General features: G+C 40.7%; 2 protein-coding genes across 2 annotated transcripts in view; one reads left to right on the plus strand and one right to left on the minus strand.

The window, feature by feature from the left end:
• Rbbp9 (RB binding protein 9, serine hydrolase) overlaps window positions 1–3,291 on the plus strand; it is an 8,233-nt gene extending 4,942 nt beyond the window's left edge. Inside the window, exons 4-5 of the mRNA XM_028755505.1 lie at window positions 1,721–1,806; window positions 2,158–3,291. Of these exons, the coding sequence (XP_028611338.1) occupies window positions 1,721–1,806; window positions 2,158–2,384 (313 nt within the window). The 3' untranslated portion in view covers window positions 2,385–3,291. The remainder of the gene's footprint in view (window positions 1–1,720; window positions 1,807–2,157) is intronic.
• Window positions 3,292–6,852: 3,561 nt separating this feature from the next.
• On the minus strand, window positions 6,853–19,549 carry Polr3f (RNA polymerase III subunit F). The gene is made up of 9 exons (XM_028755396.1): window positions 19,380–19,549; window positions 18,491–18,608; window positions 14,962–15,029; window positions 14,219–14,286; window positions 12,106–12,218; window positions 10,393–10,536; window positions 10,091–10,198; window positions 9,138–9,329; window positions 6,853–7,910 (listed from the first exon to the last, which is right to left on the minus strand). The coding sequence occupies exons 1-9, from the start codon at window positions 19,439–19,441 to the stop codon at window positions 7,833–7,835; spliced, it is 951 nt and encodes a 316-aa protein (XP_028611229.1). The 5' UTR covers window positions 19,442–19,549; the 3' UTR covers window positions 6,853–7,832.
• Window positions 19,550–19,910: the final 361 nt, after the last annotated feature.

The following is a 19,910-nucleotide window of genomic DNA, read 5'->3' on the forward strand; positions in this document are numbered from 1 at the left end:
CTCTCTCTCTCTCTCTCTCTCTCTCTCTCTCTCTCTCTCTCTCTCTCTCTCTCTCAGACACACACACTTTCTCTCTCTCACATTCTCTCCACTCACTCTCCACTCACATCAAGCATACCTCATGCACATCCCACTCACTCTCCACTCGCTCTCTCGCCTTTCTCTTGCCCCAGTCTTTTTTATTGTTACTCCAAAAGCAGGTAGAAAAAAAGACATTGATAATCATTGCCAAGTCAAATTCAAAAGAATAACTACATCCCACAAAGAATTAAGAATTACAATTATTCCCCAAAGTTTTAAGCTTCCCCTATTCCCAGGCCTGGGGCCAAAATAATAATTGCAAACTTATCATTATTTAAGCTTTAGCTTTGACTTATTATACTTCAGAGCTCAGAACTCTTGAGGTCAGCCACTTGTACTTTCCTGTAAAGCTCTAATGATAAATGACACGGGCAAAGCTGCCAGGCAGTGGCCAGAAAGAATCAAGTTAACCCTTCACTCAATACTTCCGCTAGCTTTGTGCTTCTGCACATTGCACACAATGACTCACATAAGAGTCCCAGTGTTTTGACTTAATTTTACTCATATATAATTTTATGTATTCTATACTTGTTTATCCAGGAACCACTCTCAAATGTTATACAAAACTTACTTCATAACTTCAGTAGTTCCTATTTCATTTTCTAGTAATTTCTTCAAACTTTCTTTGCAAGTCAAACAATCTGGAACTACCATTGTGCAGTTATTACATTGTTTCCAAGATGAGAACACACAACATGCACCTGGGCCATTAGGACTGTGCTGTGCTATGCCCCTATGCCTCAGTTTTTAATTGTTTAAGAATCCTTATATGAAGGAACGTCTAGTTTCACAGAATTCACCAGAGCAGAAGGAGAAATAGGAAAATAGATATAATAGAATAATTGTGCACACCAAGGCCAACTGAAAAGCAGTCATGCACAAATGAAATCTATACAGCCACTGTGCAGGGTTAAGGTTAAGAGAAATGGGAAGAACTCTTTTTTACAAAGAGCTGACACAGGCTACTGAAATGTCTCTATCCCGGCCTGCTGCAAGCAGTCCCCATCATGGTATGCTGTCCCTAGCAGCAAAGTTTTATCAAGAATGGAATTCTAGCCCTATATATTTCCCAGCACAAAAGCTTCTTCAAAGGTTCCACATCATTCCTCAGCCTACTCTTGGCTGAGCAAGGGCGTCTGAGATAGTGAGCCTGTGTGTAGGGTGCTGTTCTAAACACTCTTCCTGCCCTTAAGGGGCAGTGATAGTTTGTCTGGGAGTCGAGCCAAACGTACTACAGCACAGATGAGAATGCATATGCAAGCACAGTACAAGTACTTTTCTGGCATTGTCCAGCTTTTCTTAATTATGGTTCACAGATTACTTGCATTAGTCAAATGGATTAGAGATTGCTTGCATGCCTTAAAATGCAGGATCCTGGGCCTTAGTCCCATCTCTCTCAATGCTCTGGGGTGAGCCCAGAATCAGCATGTTGACCACCCAAGTAATGCTGACACATATAACGGTGGATAAATGCACATGTCAGAGACAGTGATTGTGAAATTCTCTTGATGTTTTTCTGTGTTATCTCAGAAGCATACACTAACTACCTTTCTGTGAACTTACACCAGGTGGGTTACTGTTTTTTTTTTCAGATTTAATAATTCCATGTATGATTGACACTTATCTTTTCTCATTCCAGGTATGCAGAGACACATCAGGTATATGCTCTCGTATTGGTGTCTGCATACACATCAGACTTGGGAGATGAAAATGAGCGCGCAAGTGGTAAGTCTTTAGAAAGAGAGCCGTTCCCTAAACACAGCATAGACTGTTCAAGTTACAAAATAGTTATTCTCTCTCAACCCTAAAAGTATAAATAGTAAGTGGGAGACTTTTTATTTACCTTTAGATGTGAGGTAGATCTCTTTTCCTACCTTAAGTCTAGAATGAGTCCCAGGACCTGGTTTTATTTTAACCTTTTACTTTGTTAAGTCAGTATGGTATCAAGCCCTACAGAGACAAAACCCAAAGAACTTCTCTGAACTTGGGTCTCTGGTCCTTTGCATCTCTCTGTGATATTTTCCAATGTCAAGGCTGACGATTCATGCATATTGATAGGCTTTTCCCCTTCTACAGGGTACTTCAGCCGCCCCTGGCAGTGGGAGAAGATCAAGGCCAACTGCCCTCACATTGTACAGTTTGGCTCTACTGATGATCCCTTTCTTCCCTGGAAGGAACAACAAGAAGTGGCAGATAGGCTGGATGCCAAATTGTATAAATTCACTGACCGTGGTCACTTTCAGAACACAGAGTTCCATGAACTGATTAGTGTGGTGAAGTCTATGCTGAAAGTACCAGAATAGTCAGGATGACTCCTGCTCTGTAACAAGCCAGGATGGGGAAGAATAATAATAGCAACTATTCTCACACAGCACTACACGTGAAATGTGTAGTTAAGCTACAAAGTGCCTGAACAACAAACCTATGAACACTCACACTAAGTTACTAGCACTTTGAGTTCCCACAGAATTTAAATCTTCCTGAAAAGCTACTAACTACAGCAGTATGTTTCCTGTTTGATAAGGGACAGAGTTTGTTTAGCTATCTTGTTGATGCAAAGAGAGTTAAGTCAGAAGAATCCAAAACTTGACACAGACATGGTGGTGTGTCCCTGTATTCACAGCCCTTCAGAGAAAGAAGGGAATCGGAGGGGAAGGCTAGCTTGACCCTGTCTCAGAAAACAAAGAGCAAGACGACAACCCAGGTCTCCTGAGTCTCATTCCAAATTATAACTCAATAGGCTTAGCAAGATGTGATCCACTTCTGAGACCCAGCACTTAGAAAGGGGAAGAAGGTGGATCTTGAGCTGAGGCCTGTCTAGGCCCAATAAAGTAAAACCCTGTCTCAAAACAAAAGACTGGTTTTCATTCAAATTATATGAGTGATAATTACTCCTTTTTGAAATAGTTTTTCTCTTACCAGGGGAAAGAAAACATGATTCAAGATTGAGAATGTTATCTTAGAACTCAAAACTCTAGCTGTTCTTTATTAGCTCAAGAGAGTAAACTTGGGTCTTCATCACTGAAATTCCTGACCCCACCACATCCCCAGGTCCTTCTGACAATTTGAGAGAGACCAACATAGACGGATGCTGAGTAAGGGAGCTGCAGGGGACAGATAGCTGCATAGCCTGTCACCTGTATATCAACTGTATTGGACTGGCAGGATTAGGTCATGGGGGAGTACTGCAATAAAGAAGCGTGACAAGTACTCATGTCCTTTTGTTAACTGGGGAAATATATATGTATGTATATACAATCCCTACATGAATTATGGCAGCTGAAAACAGCATTGTAATTAAAAGATTTGCAAATGCTATAAGATAAAGACCAAGTTGGTTGTAAAAATTTTAGATTTTCTATGAAGTTGAAGAAAAACCTAAGATAAGCAAAATGAACATAATACTAAAGGGTGGAAAACAAGGGAACAATCTGTACTTTGTTGTTAAGTTTTAACTATCTTCAGAAGAACTTTTCTGGGGCTGGAGAGATGGCTCAGCAGTTGAGAGCAGTGACTTTTTCCAGAAGTCCTGAGTTCAATTCCCAGAAACCATATGGTAGCTCCCAACCATCTGTAATGGGATCCAATGCCCTCTTCTGGTAAGTCTCAAGAGATAGTGTACTCACATACATAAAATAAATAAATAAATCTTTATTAAAAAACAAAACAAAACAAAAAAAAAACAAACACAACCTTTTCCACAAAGCAATGAATTCCATAGAGTTCAACCTCTTGTAGACAGCATGCAAGCAAACTGCCAATTTTTCTTACACTCACTCAAAAGTAACCACTTTTTAAAGCTACTTTTTATATTGTATATATTTGATATATAAAATTGTTTCATGATTACATTTTTGCTGGTTTATATAGTACTTTGACCATAGTAAAATAAAATGTTTATTTCCCAGTATCTTCTGACTGTTGTGGTGCCAAAGATATCTAGTGCACTTATACCTGATGACACAGAACCTGTGACTGATGAAGAAATGTGATTCTCCACACTTTTACGCTAGAAGGGGTACAAAGCTGTTGTGTTAGCCTAAGATGATTTGGGGATTTCTAAAGTCAGTAATGACTTTAACTTTTAACAATAGGTATCTTTGGAGGATAGGAAAACAATTATATATATAGGTCTACTGTAAGTGTTCACATGGAAATGAATAATACCAGAAACAGTTATATATTAAATGAATATATTTCTATCTTGCAGCAGAAAACAAATTGCAAACATTTATGTTAATTTTTTTAAAAATTCAAAAAAGCAGAGTAAATAATTACTAATCTCAAAATCAAGTAGACTCAAATTGGATTATAGGTTTGTTTATACACATACACATACACACACACACACACACACACACACACACACACACACACACAGGGGGAGGGTAACGAAAACATTTATTTTTTTGAATTTTTTCCCTAACTTTAAAAATCTTAATTATAAACTGACACATTTCAGTGTGAGATTCAACAGGGGTGGGGAATATGCAAGAGAGCTCTCTGTTGAGCTGTGCTGTCTAATATAAACAGTATGCACAGGCAGCTAAATAAAAACTTAGTTTTTAATCATTTGTGTCAAGGGCTGGCCAGCCATCTGGCCGAAGGCTGCTAGACTAAACACCAAATACAGAGTATTTCCATCATGATAGAAAATGCTATTTGTCCAGATGTTGTGGTGCCTATCTATAAACCCAGCAGGAACAAGGCAGAGGTAGGACTGAGTTCAAGATGCTGTCTTACTGGACCCCACTGCTATGGGGCACATTATTTTGTATTCATCTCTCACCAACTATATAGTAAATCTGAATCTTTTTTTCCCTTCACTGTTGAGCCAGAGGCCTCATCGTACCAGAAGTATTTTATCACTCTGTCCATCACAGAATTGAATTGTCTGACTACTTTGCAATTTTGATCACCACCAAAACCCTTATATAAAACTTACTTACTGCCAAATTGAAAGTTTAATGTGAGAGTCCACATTCAATAAAAACCACTCAATCATCTCATGATGTCTCCTTTTTTATGATCACTTTTAAACAAGGTCCTCAACAGATTAGTATGTGTGTTCCGGTGAACAAAATGCCTAATTATAAGTGGCCAAGTATGAAGAATCTGGGCTTCACCTGCAGTTTGATTTTGTGACATTATGATTTTGGAGATTCATAATTTCTTTTGATAGGTTATTCCTATAGAATTCATTTTATTTACAGAACAGTTGCTACATTTTCTAACTTACCTATCCCTCTCAGTTAATACTCTGAGTAAAAAATATGTTACAAGGCAAAATATTCGGAGTAAAATATAATGCTAAGGAAAAATATTTAAGCTCTTTATTCTAGTATGGAACATTTCTATCCACTGAGTGCTGATTTTAAAACTCATTATCTAATTATCAAGACAATGCAAAGCCAGGCATGGCTGCTAACTGCATGCCTGTAATCCCAGCACTTGGGAAGCTAAAGCAGGGTAAGTTCAATGGTAGCCTAGGCCATAAAGTAAATTCCAGGCCAGTGTGGAGTGGTGCTCTGATCTCAAACAAAACAAAAAAAGACAAAATGCAGAGCATATTTAGAAAATAGCTTGATTCTTTTATTGTTATTTTGTTTCTCAAGACAGGGTTTATGTAGCCCTGGCTGTCCTAGAACTAGCTGTGTAGACCAGGCTGGCCTCTACCTCAGGGATCTGTCTGCCTCTGCCTCCCAGGTGCTGGGATTTAAGGCCTTCTCCATTATACTAAGCTTACTTTGTGTCTAAGGGTTTTTGTTGTGGTGGGTTGTTTTTACTAAGTTTTTTATGTAAGCCAAAAGCATGAACCAACTGAAAGGGTTTGCACTCTACCATATTTTGCCAGTGCTCTAAGTGAATAGCATCATTAGTTACCCTGAGATATATAAGACCAGTAAAATCAAACTCACTAGCTCATTTTTATCAGATGAATTCTATGGCCAGCTCTATAGAATAAGCATTCAATGCCACCAGCTCTTTTTAAGTGCTAGGTTATATATAAAATGCAGGTTTTTCCTCCACTGGAGGGTAGCATAGGAACAATGTCCACTCTAACTTGATCTGCCTGACCTATCAAATTTTCTGTCTCTTACTAGAAAATTAAATATGTAGGAGAGTACAAAAGAGAAAAAGGGCCCAGTGGCAGTGGCACATGTCTTCAATCCCAGCCGTAGGGAGGTAGAGGGAGGCAGATCTCTGAGTTCAAGGCCAGCTTGGTCTACAGAGTTCCAGGACAGCCAGAGCTACATAGAGAAACCCTGTTTCAAAAAAAAAAAAAAAAAAAAAAAAAAGGCCAAACCACCCGAGATCCTTCAAAGGCATATATGGCCATCCTCTGTACAACGGCATGCCAATTAATGTTTCAAGCACCGAACAGCCGAGATTGACGAAGTCCACAGTGATAGCTGTCTGCTTAGACTTGTCACACCACACTCGTTTTTTTGAAGAATAAGAAAAAAGGGGACCAGCTGAGGACTGGTTCCCACCCCTCAGAGAGTGAATGAAGGGCAATGTTCTATTTTTACTTTTATATGTGAGACAGGGTCTCTCCCTATATAGCCCTGAATGTCCTGGAATTCACTATGTAGACGAGGCTGGCCTTGGACTCACCAAGATCTGTCTACCTCTGGAGTGCTGAGACTCAAAGAATGCATCACCATACCCAGCTAATTTTAAGTTTTAATTTTAAGATTAGATACTATCTAATAAAAGATTAGATACTATCTAGTCTGTCTGCTTTGACAGAACACTGTAGACTGATGGTTTATCAAGAAAATAATTTATCATGATTCTAAAAGCTGGGACAGGTGCTAGTAGATTACTTGGTCTGATGAAGGCTCGCTTCCTTATTCTTTTCCTGTGTTCTTCCATGACAGTAGGGTAATAGAACACTTTGGGTCTCTTCTATACACGCCCTAATTCCAATTCATGAGGATTCTACACTCATAGTGTCACCTTCCAAGGGGTCTCATTTATTACATTCCATATAGGGATATTAGACTATAAAATCTGAATTTGGCGCTGGTGGTAGAGAAAGTCACACTACAGGCATGGAATAAGAATCTGGAAAAAAATCCAATAAATAATACAATTAAAGCATAAGCATACAGAGAAAGTTACAGCCTTAATAGGAAAGGAACAGTGAGATTATTTCCTTTAGTATGGAATATCAGTGATGTGAAAATACGTCCTGGATAACAGCATTTGGGAGTGAGGTCAGTATGGAGGCGCACTCCTCTGAAAGAGTCCTACTGGGGTGAAGAGGAACAGATGGCGTGGAAAGGAATGCCCACGCTACCACTCCGCCCCAAGATGGCACACAGTCCCATCATCAGCTGTTCCTGCCTGCACCACTTGTAATTTCTTCTCAACAAAACCCAAGAAAAACCAAACAGAAATGGAGGTAATAAACCCAATGGGTTTTCAGTGAAGTAACTCAAGTGAAACATCTTCTCACTCCAGCCTTTATCTCAGTACTTGGTCAACATAGGTTTGCTGGCTTCTTTTCCTTGTCTTCCAGACTTTCAAGGTATTTTACTTACCGAAGAAGAGACTTCCCAATTAAACTTTATTAAACTTAACCTGCTTTGTGTGCTGTCTTCATAAATAAATGTTTTCATAGCAGCAAGTCAATATCCATTATTGTGAAGTATATTTTCAAAGAAATTTGACACTCCATCATGAATTATTTGCTCTCCAAGAAGTTCAGTTTGCCAAATGTAAATAAAGTTCATAGCTCTCTATTAAAATTCGAGCCACTCTGTCATGTAAATACAATTAGATGGTGAAATCTCACCACCTTCATGGCAGTCATCAAAAACCTTAAAAAAAGAAAACATAAAAAGTTTACATTCAAATTCAAGTTTTAAAATATCAAAACCCCACTGATTTAAAGCAGTATTAAAAGAAGAAAAAGAAAGAAAGAAAATACTCTTTGAAACAGATAATGACTTTATTGAAAAGCATACTGTAACAGTGGCTACTTTGTGGTCATGGTTAACTATAAGCTTTAGATTTTTGGTTTGTTTGGTTCTTTTGGGTTTTGTTTTTTAAGACAGGGTCTCATTATGTAATCCTGGCTGTCATGGAATTCACTATATAGAATAGGCAGGTTTCAAACTCAGAGATCCAACTGTCTCTGCCTCCCAAATGCTGGGACTAAGGTGCGCACAACCCTGCCTGGCTTGGAGGCATATAAACATAGCATAAAGATGAAGCCATTCGGTAAAAGGTTATTAGCCGGAGCATAGGAATGAAGGAAGTGAGCCCTTACTTATGGAAAACTTAATTTTTACTAAGTTGAAAAAATTCTGTGTTTAACTATCTTCAAAGGGTGCTAAGTAGAATTACCAGGATGGTGGCTTCTGTCTAGGAGTTGAAACTGAGTCACAAAAAACTTAGGGATACAGACAAAGGCTATCATAATGAATATGGCAGAGTAGCAAGCCCGCAAGTATAAATGCCACAGGATAGGAAGTGCCTTTTGCTCCCTGTAGCTTCAGGAATGATTGAGCAAAAATGCTGAGGCATACTGGGAAAAACCATATTTATTCTAAGAGATATTTTCTGTTTAAATTTAACTTTCTTCTTTTTCTTGGGGGAGGGCACTGGAGGATCAAATCTGGAGAAGAGAGGAGCTGTGTACACTGAGCATGCTCTGCCACTGAGCCACACCCACCCCTAAGTTCCTTCACTCTTTAGGGGAAAGAAAGAACACCACTAGCTCCAAACACACAGGAGGATTAGAATATGTTTGGTTCACAGTGGGTTTTCAACAAATCTCACTTCCTTCCCTACAGAGAAGAATGGTTGGTCTCAGTGAAAATGTATCCATTTCAGGCCCAAGAACAGAAGGGCATGTCCCTAGCCTGAGTGTTCGAAGAAAGAATGTAAGTCATTAACAATCTGTGAATCCATCAAGGGTCTAGGGGGAGGGACTGAATAGCTCATGTGACACTTACAGGTGGGAAGCCTGCTGTGCCTCTTGTTTCTTTATGGCATCTGCATATGATGGTGAAAAATACAACAGTGAAGCAGCTTTCACTTACGGGACAGAGTCCACAGGGTGCCCGGACCAAGCCTGTAGGTGGGAGGATTGGGTTGACTGCCCTGTACAGTTTCATGTGTCCATCTACACTGCCAACAGTGCCTTCCTTCGCAGCGATGATAGTCATCTCCACTTTGCCATCATAAATGAGTGTGTTCAGGATGGTTTCAATGTCCTCCATGGACAACTCTACCTAGAAAGGGGTATATAGAAAGCATGCATAAAGGACAAGGAAACATCCTTTCAGAGAAGGTATTACAAACAGCAAGTGGTCACAGCTTCTCAGTCAAGTGGAAAAGACATGCTCTAGGGAAGAGTAATGGAAGGCACAAATAGAGTGAATAACAGTCTACATGAACACAAACCACTGAGGACACACTGAGGACAGAAGTCTGGCTTCATGCTGAGCCTCACACTGATGTCATCATTCTTTAAAAGAAAAAAAAACCCACAAAGAAATCTCCCTCCCCAAGAATTTGATGGACATTCTTTAAATGTCTTCATAGAGAGACACTTGAGACATGAAATAACCTGAGTTCCTAATTTTTATCAGTGAGAAATCTGGGAATCAGGAACTGAAAATGACTTCTCCAAATGCCACTTTGGCTTCTTTGCAGACCATGAAAAGCATTTGTGTCCTTATGTAAAGGTCTTCAAGATGGTGTTACATTTGATTAAGTAAGAAAGTGTCAGTAAATCATACTAACACTATAACAAACTCGACTATTACACAGTCAAAAACTTAATAGAACATTCTCACTTTGGGTTAAATAGCACTGAGAAGAGTTCTCCATTGTCAGACACCATAAGGGCCTCTGCCTACTTTAGGACAGTGCTTTTCAAAGTGAGTTCAGAAGAATGTGTGCCTGAAAGGGCGGATGGATCAAACATACCAAAGCTACAGCCTTGTGTGGAAGACTAGACCATATAGACAAGGCAGAAATAAGCTCTGACCTTACTGATGCCCAGTTCACAGATGTACTTCCACACTTCATGTGATGAAGCAAATGAACTGTTTCTTTGTATCACTGGATTCTGTTTACTTTCTCTTGCTGTCTCTGCCTGTAAGATTAGAATAAAAGGCTCAAGCAAAAATGCATATTAGTGCTAAAGTTCTGTGCCACACCAACAGCAGCACATACGGTAAAAATTCCAAGTTTTAGGATTGTCGGTCTTCTAAGATACGATATACAAAAGTCAATCTCTCACAAAGCCACGCTTTAAAAGGACTTGTGGAGTTTCCTTAATGACCTCACCTTGCTTTGTAGGAATTTGAAACACTGTTGATTAAGCACCTCAACAAATTCAGATTCAAAATCCTGGTCACTGTACCAGGCTCCGCCAGTCACAGATCGGTCTGGCTGCAGGTTATAGAGCATATAAACCTTCTTTTTGGAAGCCTAGGAGAGAATATGCATATATCATTTCTTTATAAACTTTTCTAAGAACTAAGCTTGAGCAGTAAAGTTCAAATTTTAGACAGTTTTCAATATACAGAATTACCAGAAAGATAGCAGAGAGTTACTGAACTTGGGACTGTCCTCTAAAGTTAAGGACCATCTTCAAGGGGAACTGTACTGCAGCCAGCACTGTCCATGGTCTGCTGCTACGTATAGTACATCAGAAGCCTCAGAGAAAGGGAAGAGCACTGCTTCAGATACAGTATAGTATTTAAGCACATTTTCCTTTGCCTTTCGTTTTATGGACACCATTCATTTCTACAAGTACTTACTTAGGTCAGCCCCTATTCCTCTAACCCGTAATGGTGTGGTTTCCAAACTTCTGTCACAGTTATTTTAGTTTTTAAAATTACTTAATGTGTGTGGGTATTGGTGTATATCTGGGCTATTACCCACAAAGGGTAGAAGAGGGATGTCAGATTCCCTAGAACTGGAGGTGCAAGTGGTTGTGAGCTACCACGTAGGTGCTGAATCTGGTTCCTCTGGAAAAGTAGTCGGTGCTTCTAACTGCTGAGCCATATCCAACCACTAGTTTCTGCACTCCACTCTGGCATCCCCCTAATGTCTAAGTAACTTTTAAAATATTAAAAAACAATGCAGATGACTGGATATGGTAGAATACACCTGGAAATCCCATGACTCAGGTAGTGGTTAAGGCAGGAAAGACCCTGCATTTAAGACATTCAAGACCATCCCTGGTTGTATTATCGGACCTCTCTCTCAAAATAAAATAATAGAGTACAATTAAGATTACTGGGTGCATTGTCTATAGGTTTCAACACATGCTTAAGGCTTTTGTTTTATAGAACAGTTTGGCTGCCCTACAATATCTCCTGTGCTTCATCTATTCTATGTTCCCTAGACCTTACCCCTAAGACCAGCAAACATCTAACTTTTTACTGTCTTGCCCACAATTCGCACAATTCCACCTAGTTGGAATCTCAGTATCGCCTTGTCAATGTGATTTCTCACACCAAGTAGTAAGCAGTAAGAACACTCTAGGTCTTTACATTAGGTCATCTTTTTTTTAATCACTGAATATTCAAGATAGAGAGAGAAAAGGAAAAACACAAATCTGGCTCGGTGTAAGAGACACAGGCAGGGATCTTTCTCTGACTTGGTCATTAATGTACTCCAAGTGCAAAGCAGTACCTGTCATATTCCAATCAACAAACACTTGTTGAGTGAGACACTGTGCTAGGATGAACTGAGTTATGTCATACAACACAAAAACTAGGGAATGTACTCAAGGCTGCAGACTCTCTTTTCTGTAGAACACAGGACAAAGTTGGGAGTAAGCGAGAGAGACATCAAGAGTCCAGTAGTCAGCAGGTTAAAGTCAGCACAACAGGAGCTAAATTTTTATAGTCTTTTTAAAAAACAAAAAACAACAATAAAACCCCATTTGTCTTAAAATCCCACATAAATTAACGAATGAGGCTGAGCACACGGCTGGCATAGCTGCCTTAAGTGAACTACACGGTGGAACCCAGAAAGTCAACTACTCACTGCTACAGACTTCACAGCTTTAATAAGCTTTTTACTTTCCAAATTCTTGAGAATTTTGTTGATTTCTGTTAACGGCAAGTTACTTTTGTACCGAATATCTCTGCTCCATATTCCTGTAAGAAAGTAGGAAAGCTGATAGCACATCAATTAACACAAAGTTTTAGAAACTAAAGCCTAAAGAAACAAAACAAAACACTGGGATAAAGAAAGACTACAGTAATAAAGCCAGTGAGCCAGTAATAAAGTGTATTCTTTACATTCTAACTGAAAATTTCCTAGAATCTTGGTGTGGTTTTGTTTTGTTTGTTTGTTTTTATGAGAAGGCTTCACTATGTATCTGCTATAAAGGCCATGCTGGCCTTGAACTCAGAGGTCCACCTGCTTCTGCCTCCCCTAATACTAGAATAAAGGGGTGTATTGTGGGACTGTGAAAAGGATAGCTTGGTTTCTGGTGGAGCACTGGCTAGAGATGGCCAGAGACCCTGCGAGGACAGCATACATTTCGCCATGTTCCCAGACTCCAGGCTCCTGACACATGGTCTAAGACCTCCATTGATCCACGCCTTTCAGTCTACCAGCCCCTCCACACATAGAGGGCAAGACTACAGGCCTCAGCCTCAAGAGATTTCCATATTAATGAGATACCTGAAGGCCAGAGGGTGTCACCAATTAAGCATTCCTTCCCAGACCCTCCTCCCTCCTCCCTCCCTATTAAACTCAGGTCTGTCCTGAGAATGGGGGAGGGAAGAGGGGGATACAGCTCATCCACTTTCCGCCATGACAATAAACCTTTTAAAACCATGGACTTCCTCGTGTCTTTGGGGCCCCACCATAGGGAACCATGGAGAAGGCCTTTGACTAATGAGCAGCGGCCTAATCTCCCTCTGAGGACTTCTCTAGGTTCCCACTGTGGAGGCTGCCAATTCAATCAACTAGCTGAGCCTTGATTCTGCCAAGCAAGTGCTGAACCAAGAGTCTCAACCGGAGGGGGCACTGTCGGGGCTTCCCTCCCCCTCAGTCCTCTCGGCCGCGGGCCTCTCCAGCCCGCAAGGCCCCAGTCTCAACTGTTCCACGGCTCCCAACGGTGCCTGGAAGCCCAGGAGTTTGAGACCAGTCGATCCCCACAAACCTTCTTGTCCAGGGATTCCCATCCAAGAGCTCTGCCCCTGTGCCTCACGCCTGGGCGGAGCCCTGCAGAGCCCGCCCGTGTGGAGGGAACTCAGTCAAATTCCCGCACTTCTACTCTCCAGAGTCGAACTTCTCTCCAGAGTCATGGTTCCAGCCGACCACAACACCCCAACAGGACGCACGCCCACCCATGGGAGCTAACTGCCCCGCAGTGTATCACCATAAAGGACATTTTCTTAAAAAAAAAAAAAAAAGTATAAAACAAGAACATTTTCAGAAAAAAACAAACAAACAAAACCCATGAACACCGTTGAACTGGCTCACATCTCACCTCCTATCTAATCCTTTACCCTAATCTCAATTTTGTGAGAGTTTCACTTAAGACTGTAAGTGAAAAGGAACTTAAATTTGAATCAGGTTCATCTGCCATCTTCAACGATGGGGAAAAAAATACAAGAAATTTAGCTGCTTCAATACATTTACATCTATTACTTAAAACACATTCTACTTGTAAGGCAGAAAAAAATAAGGCAATGGTCCTTACATTCAGTAAATACCCACTGTGGGAAGTAATGAGTTTTCTTTCAAACAAACAAAGTTGTACATGAAGAAAGAGACTATGTATAAAACATATATGCTTAGCTGCATGTCATAGGACACGCCTGCAATCCCAGCCATCAGGAAGATGAGGCAAGAAGATCCTGAGTATGACAGCCTGGTCTACATGAAAGGACTCTCTCTTAAAAAATAAACAGAACACAGGGGCGGAGGTGGCGCACACCTTTAATCCCAGCACTTGGGAGGCGAAGGCAGGCGGATTTCTGAGTTCAAGGCCAGCCTGGTCTACAGAGTGAGTTCCAGGACAGCCAGGGCTACATAGAGAAACCCTGTCTCGAAAAACCAAAAATAAATAAATAAACAAACAGAACAATACAACACTTTCGGTCTGGGCCTAAAGATAACACCTCACCCTTCTCATGCTCACCTTTGTTCCCTGCATCCTCTATGATCTGGTAGACTAGTTTTTCCTGGTTATCGGACCCCTTCATTTTACTGCAGGGAATAAAGCAGAATTTAAAAAGGAAAAATTGTAGGCTGTGTTACCATCTGCGTGACTATGTAATTAGCAGACAAGGCTATCATACTGACTTATTTAGCGAAAGAAAGGCGTACCTTAAAAAGAATGAGACAGAGCTGTATGTACCAACATGATAAAATGTCCAAAATACAATAAATGAAAAAAACAAGTTACAGAACTATATAGATAGCATGATTTAGTCTTGTTAAAAAAAAAAAGGATAACATATAAATATAGAATTGTCTATGAATATTTAAATCTGTCTAGAAGACATTACCAAGAGCAGGTACTCTGGGAAATGGAAACAGAACAAAAGCAGGAATGGTATCAGTTTATATCAGTCTCTTCTGTTTTCTTACTTTGACGCAGGGTCTTTCAATGTATAGCCTAAATTGTCTTCAACCTCCTCATCATCCTGCCTCCGCACCCACGTGTCAGGACTATAGGTGTGTACCACATACCGAGCTACATTATGTACATACAGTCTCACATAGCTCAGACTGGCCCTGAACTTTCTGGCCTACTTCCCAAGTGCTGGGATATAGGTATGTGCCACAATACCTGTTACTATGTTAGCATTTTTTTAATATGTACATTTCTTTTGCAATAAACAAATTTTTCTAAAAATTAGAAAATAGGTGCTTACTTACCCAGCATTCTGAGAATCCTTTATTCTATATAAAAGGCCTGTATTACTCCTTAAAAGATCCAACTGACCCTAAAGTGTTTTAAAATAGAAAATCGTAGTCAATTACTCATATCAATTCTGATGGCAAGTGTTACTACAATTTTAAATGTGTTGATTATACACACTAAACTATTCTGCCTCCCATATTTGTCAGTTCTTCATCTGAAACTGAGGATTTTGCTTACACACCTCAAAGTATTTTTAAAAACTAATATAAAGATAGTTCAAGCTAGAGATACTAATAGTGTCCCACATACTAACTTGGCTTAGTTATTTGGCCAGGGTATAAATAAGTGTTTTAAAAATCTGTTGCACTTCTTAGCCAGTGGTGGTGGTGACACAAGCCTTTATTGCCAGAGCTCAGTAGGCAGAGGCAGGCAGATCTGAGTTTTAAGTCAGCCTAGTCTACAGAGTAAGTTCTTGGACAGCTAAGGCTATACAGAGAAGCTCTGTCTCAGGGGGAAAATTATGTTATTTCTTAATGTATACAGATATTTTGCTAGCATATATGTCTGTGCACCATGTGTATACAATGCTCATGGAGGCCAAAAGAGGGCACTGAATCCCTGGAATTGAAGTTACAGCCAGGTGCAGACCATCATATATATGAGTTCTGGAAATCAAACTCAGGCCTTTGTAAGAGTAAACGCTCTTAACCTGGGGGATGAGGTGACAGCTCAGCAATTAAGAGCACTAGGAGTTCTCACAGAGAAAGGACTGGGGTTCACTTCTCAATACCCATATGCAGCTTAAGACAGTCTGTAACTTCAGTTCCAGGAAATCAGTGCCCTCTTCAGGCCTTTGTGGGTACCAGGCATGCATGCAGTGAACAGATGCATGCAAAATACTCACACAAATTAAATAAAAATAAATCCTTTTTAAAAGTTGTTTTAGGATAATATATATAAATCTATATTGAAATCTAAGTAAGTCCAAATTATATAAAATATGGATAAATATAATTAAAAAGAATTTGTACTGATAAAAATTTAGTCCAGATAAAGTATAAATATGAATATTCAACAGCATACTAAGTTAAACTGTAGTTATTAATGACATTTACTAATATGTACAATTTAATTCTGTGATAGGAGAATTAGGCAAAAAGGTTAACCAATGAACAAAAGGTCTCTAGTGGTGGTATTTTATATAATGAAGCAAAGTAAGATAAATCAATGTTCTATCACGCTTTTGAACCTCCTTGAGTCTGGGCATCTAGAAAATCTAGGATGTATAGCACTGAACTTACAGCAGTTACAAGAACCTGTAACCAAGAAGAGGCTCTACTGAATGCTAACAATGTAAAATAGGTTTACTTACTGGAGAAACTGCAATGCCCTCCTTTCTTCACAATATGGCAACGTGAGATCACAAAACTCAATTCACAGGTTCCCTTCTGTCATTTATTCAGGCCATTGTTAGGATAGCTGGTTTGTTTGGTTTTTTGAAATTATTTTTATTTTTAATCGTATGTCTGCAAGAGCAGGTGCCTGGGGAGGCCAGTCCAGAGTCAGATACTCTGGAGTTGGAATTCCAGATGTGAGCTTCCTGACTGGAACTGAACCTGAGTCCTTTAGAAGAACAGCAAGTGCTTTTAACCACTGAGCCATCTCTCCAGTCCAGGATAGCTGTTTAAATGGACAATTTGTTTTTGAATTATAGGACTGAGGATGGAATATACTGTGCAAGCTAGGTGAATGTTCCACCACTCTAAACTCTTAAAGGGAAGCAAAGAGATGACTACAATACTATCTGGTTGGCATTAAAAGAGAAACAAGGGTGGATGCACACTCAGAGAAAAGACTGGCCCAACCTTGGGGCTCCAGGTATCTTCCTAGAAATAGCAGCAGAACTGAGTCCTGAAGGATAACAAAGAATCATTCTACACAGAAAAAGGAAGCCCAGAAATCACCAACTTCTCTTCTTTGGGTGAAAACAGAAGTCACTGGCCCACTGTTTGCTTTTTTATTAATAAAATTTTATCAGAAAAAAGCCACATCAACCTGTTTATGAATCACTGTTCATGGCTCATGACTGCTTCTTATTAAAATGACAAGTGATACAGTTGTGACAGAAACCAGATGGGCCACAAAAGTTATTTTATTTACTACTTCCTAGAGAAGTTTGTAAATTCTGAGCCACAAAGGTGAAGACAAAGGCTTAACAAAAGATTCGGCTATCCCCATAATCTCTGTATCTAGACCGTCGAGGTACAACACAAGGCTGGAAGTTTAAAAAAAAAAAAGAAAAAAAGAAAAAAAAACAGTCATTCAGAAGAGACCTAGTGTAAGACTCTTAACTAATAAAACCAAACATCCTCAGGAAAAAGGGAATATAACAGCTTGTGAAAGGAGAGAGACATAGGAGACTTAAAGCATCGAACAGTATGTGGTGGGACATTTTTCGGTGGTGGCGCACACCTTTAATCTCAGCACTTGGGAGGCAGAGACAGGCAGATTTCTGAGTTCGAGGCCAGCCTGGTCTACAGAGTGAGTTCCAGAACAGCCAGAACTACACAGAGAAACCCTGTCTCAAAAAGGAAAAAAAAAAAAAAAAAAAAGTTGGAAGAGAGGCATGTGGGCTCCAGGTTCTTGGGCTGCAATCAAAACTCTACTGTACTGTCTCTGAAGCTGAGGCTGTACTTCTTCCCAAAGACCCTCCGTGGGACTTCTTCCTGCTCTTGGAAAGCTAAGAATGACATTGTGATACCCAATCACTAGGCTATTGATAACTCAAAAAAACTCACAGTGGAAATATTTCATAGGGAATGGCTAAAAGCTAGCAGCAGGAAGTAAAACAAGGCGAGAACACACTACACCCATGTTTCCTTTCCTGTCAATGAAGCTAATAACAATCAGTTATAACAGAATTGCATGCAGTTTCTTCATCTTGTCAAATGACATTCAGATAATTATTTTTTCTTCCAATTCAGACATTCTAATCCTTTCCCTGGTTTGGAATCAAGTCACACATTTTGGCCTTACAATTAGCATATTGGCTCACTAAAAAGGAGGCTTATTATGCTAGTATTACTTCATGAGATTAAGGTGGTGGAGAATTCTTGTAAGTCTCCTGCAAGCTGGAGACTCAAGGCGGCCAGTGGCACAGACCAATGGCACAGACCAAGTAGGCCAGTGGCATAGACCAATGGCACAGACCTGATACATGATACAGGTGTAGATGGAATCCAGAAGCCTAAGGATAAAGAGAGGTAAAGGCATTAGGCTGTTCCTGGGACTCAAAGTAGGCTGGGGTAAGTCCCTCTGTCCTTCACGTCTGATACTAAATTGGATGGTGCCCACTCACCTTCTACAGTCAGCACAGCAATTCAAAGACCACATTCTAGAACATCCCAGAAACAGCATATAGGCAGGTATCTAGGAGTATCATAGCCCAGCCAAGCTGATGCATAAAGTTAACCATCACAACTATGTGACAGGAAGCAATGAAACCATACAACAAATTACATGAATTAGTTGAATTCACCTTACCATGGACAATAGTCTATTGATGGCCACTGCCCGTTGCTGGGCTTCTATGTGAGGCATTTCATTCTGAATTACTTGATCTGTGATTCCATGAGGGAACTGGTGGCATAACTCTATAATTCTAGGAACAAAGGTATAAATGGTTTATGTTTGCTTGTTTTAAAAGATTCATGATAGTTAAGCTAAGTCTCAGTGTTATCAATGTACAGCAAAGTGAATCCAAGGTCTGTGGGCTGAAGGCAAATGTATGTAGAATGTATATGTATATGTGTGTGTGTGTAGGGGACATGTTATAGTGATTCACCATGACTGGAGTCTGTTTGAGAAATTATCCTCTCCAAACAAACTGGAGGGATTAATTTGTTTGGGGTGTAATAAACTTATTATCCACAATAATAATGTTGAGAAAGCCGCTGTCTTTTAACTGCATTATAACCTAAAAACACACGTGCGCTATGGAAGTTAAGGTACTCACTGAACCTACTTAGCTCAACAGTCTTTGTAATCACAAACTGAACCTTAAATTGGCCCAAACGTTCTCTTATAGAACTTCCCTTGGCAACCGAGCAATCTTGGATTCGAACACATGCCCAAGAACTACGGGGAAAATGCAGGCCTCTTTTCTGGCACTGGCTGCTGTCACGTTCCAAGTGCTATAATAGAATCCCAGAGAAGCCAGTTCCATAAAGTTTCAAGCTGTCACGCTGCTCTGGAGATTCTGTAGGGTTCTAGTCTCCTTAATCGGGAGGGGGGCGTCCAGACACCGGGCGACCCCGCTCCCGCGTGCTTGACCAGTGTGCTCCAACCTCTTCCCCCGGGACTGAGAGAGAAGGGGTCCGGCTATCCAGCTGACTGCTCGCCTAGCGTCGGGAACCGAGCTTCACTGCATTACCTGTTTTCTATTTCCACCGGATCCGCGTCCGGCGGCTGCACCTTCACCTTCACCTCCGCCATGAGGGCGGTCTTCGAGAATAGAGGAAAAGTGGCCTCTCGGAGCGCGCTGGAAGTCTCGGGAACCTGTGGAGGCACGAGCCGGGTGAAGGGGCGTGAGAGGGGAGAGGGACCTTCTTCGTCCGGTCGCGCTGGGCTTTCTTCATCGCATCGGCTTGGGGCGCCCGTGCTGTGCCTGTTCCGCCTTACTCAGCAGGGTCGCCACAACGTCTCCCTTCTGTTATCCCAAATTTCAGAGCTTGTCGGACGAGAGCCTCTTGTTCCAGTAGGCTGAGTAGGGTCGTCCTCTTCAACCTCTTCCCTCCGCTGAGAAGGCATATTCTTGGACACCTACAAGAAAGTGTCGCAGAAGGATCGGGAGTGGGTACCAGACCGAGGCTGCAGCCAGAGACAAGGGCGGGGCTGGTTGCTAGGAAGTCGATTTCCCTGCCAATCATCTGCTCGGCTCCCGATGGGCGGGGCGCGGTTCGCC

Source organism: Grammomys surdaster, unplaced genomic scaffold, assembly GCF_004785775.1.
Source record: "Grammomys surdaster isolate TR1022 unplaced genomic scaffold, NIH_TR_1.0 129, whole genome shotgun sequence".
Taxonomy (NCBI): domain Eukaryota; kingdom Metazoa; phylum Chordata; class Mammalia; order Rodentia; family Muridae; genus Grammomys; species Grammomys surdaster.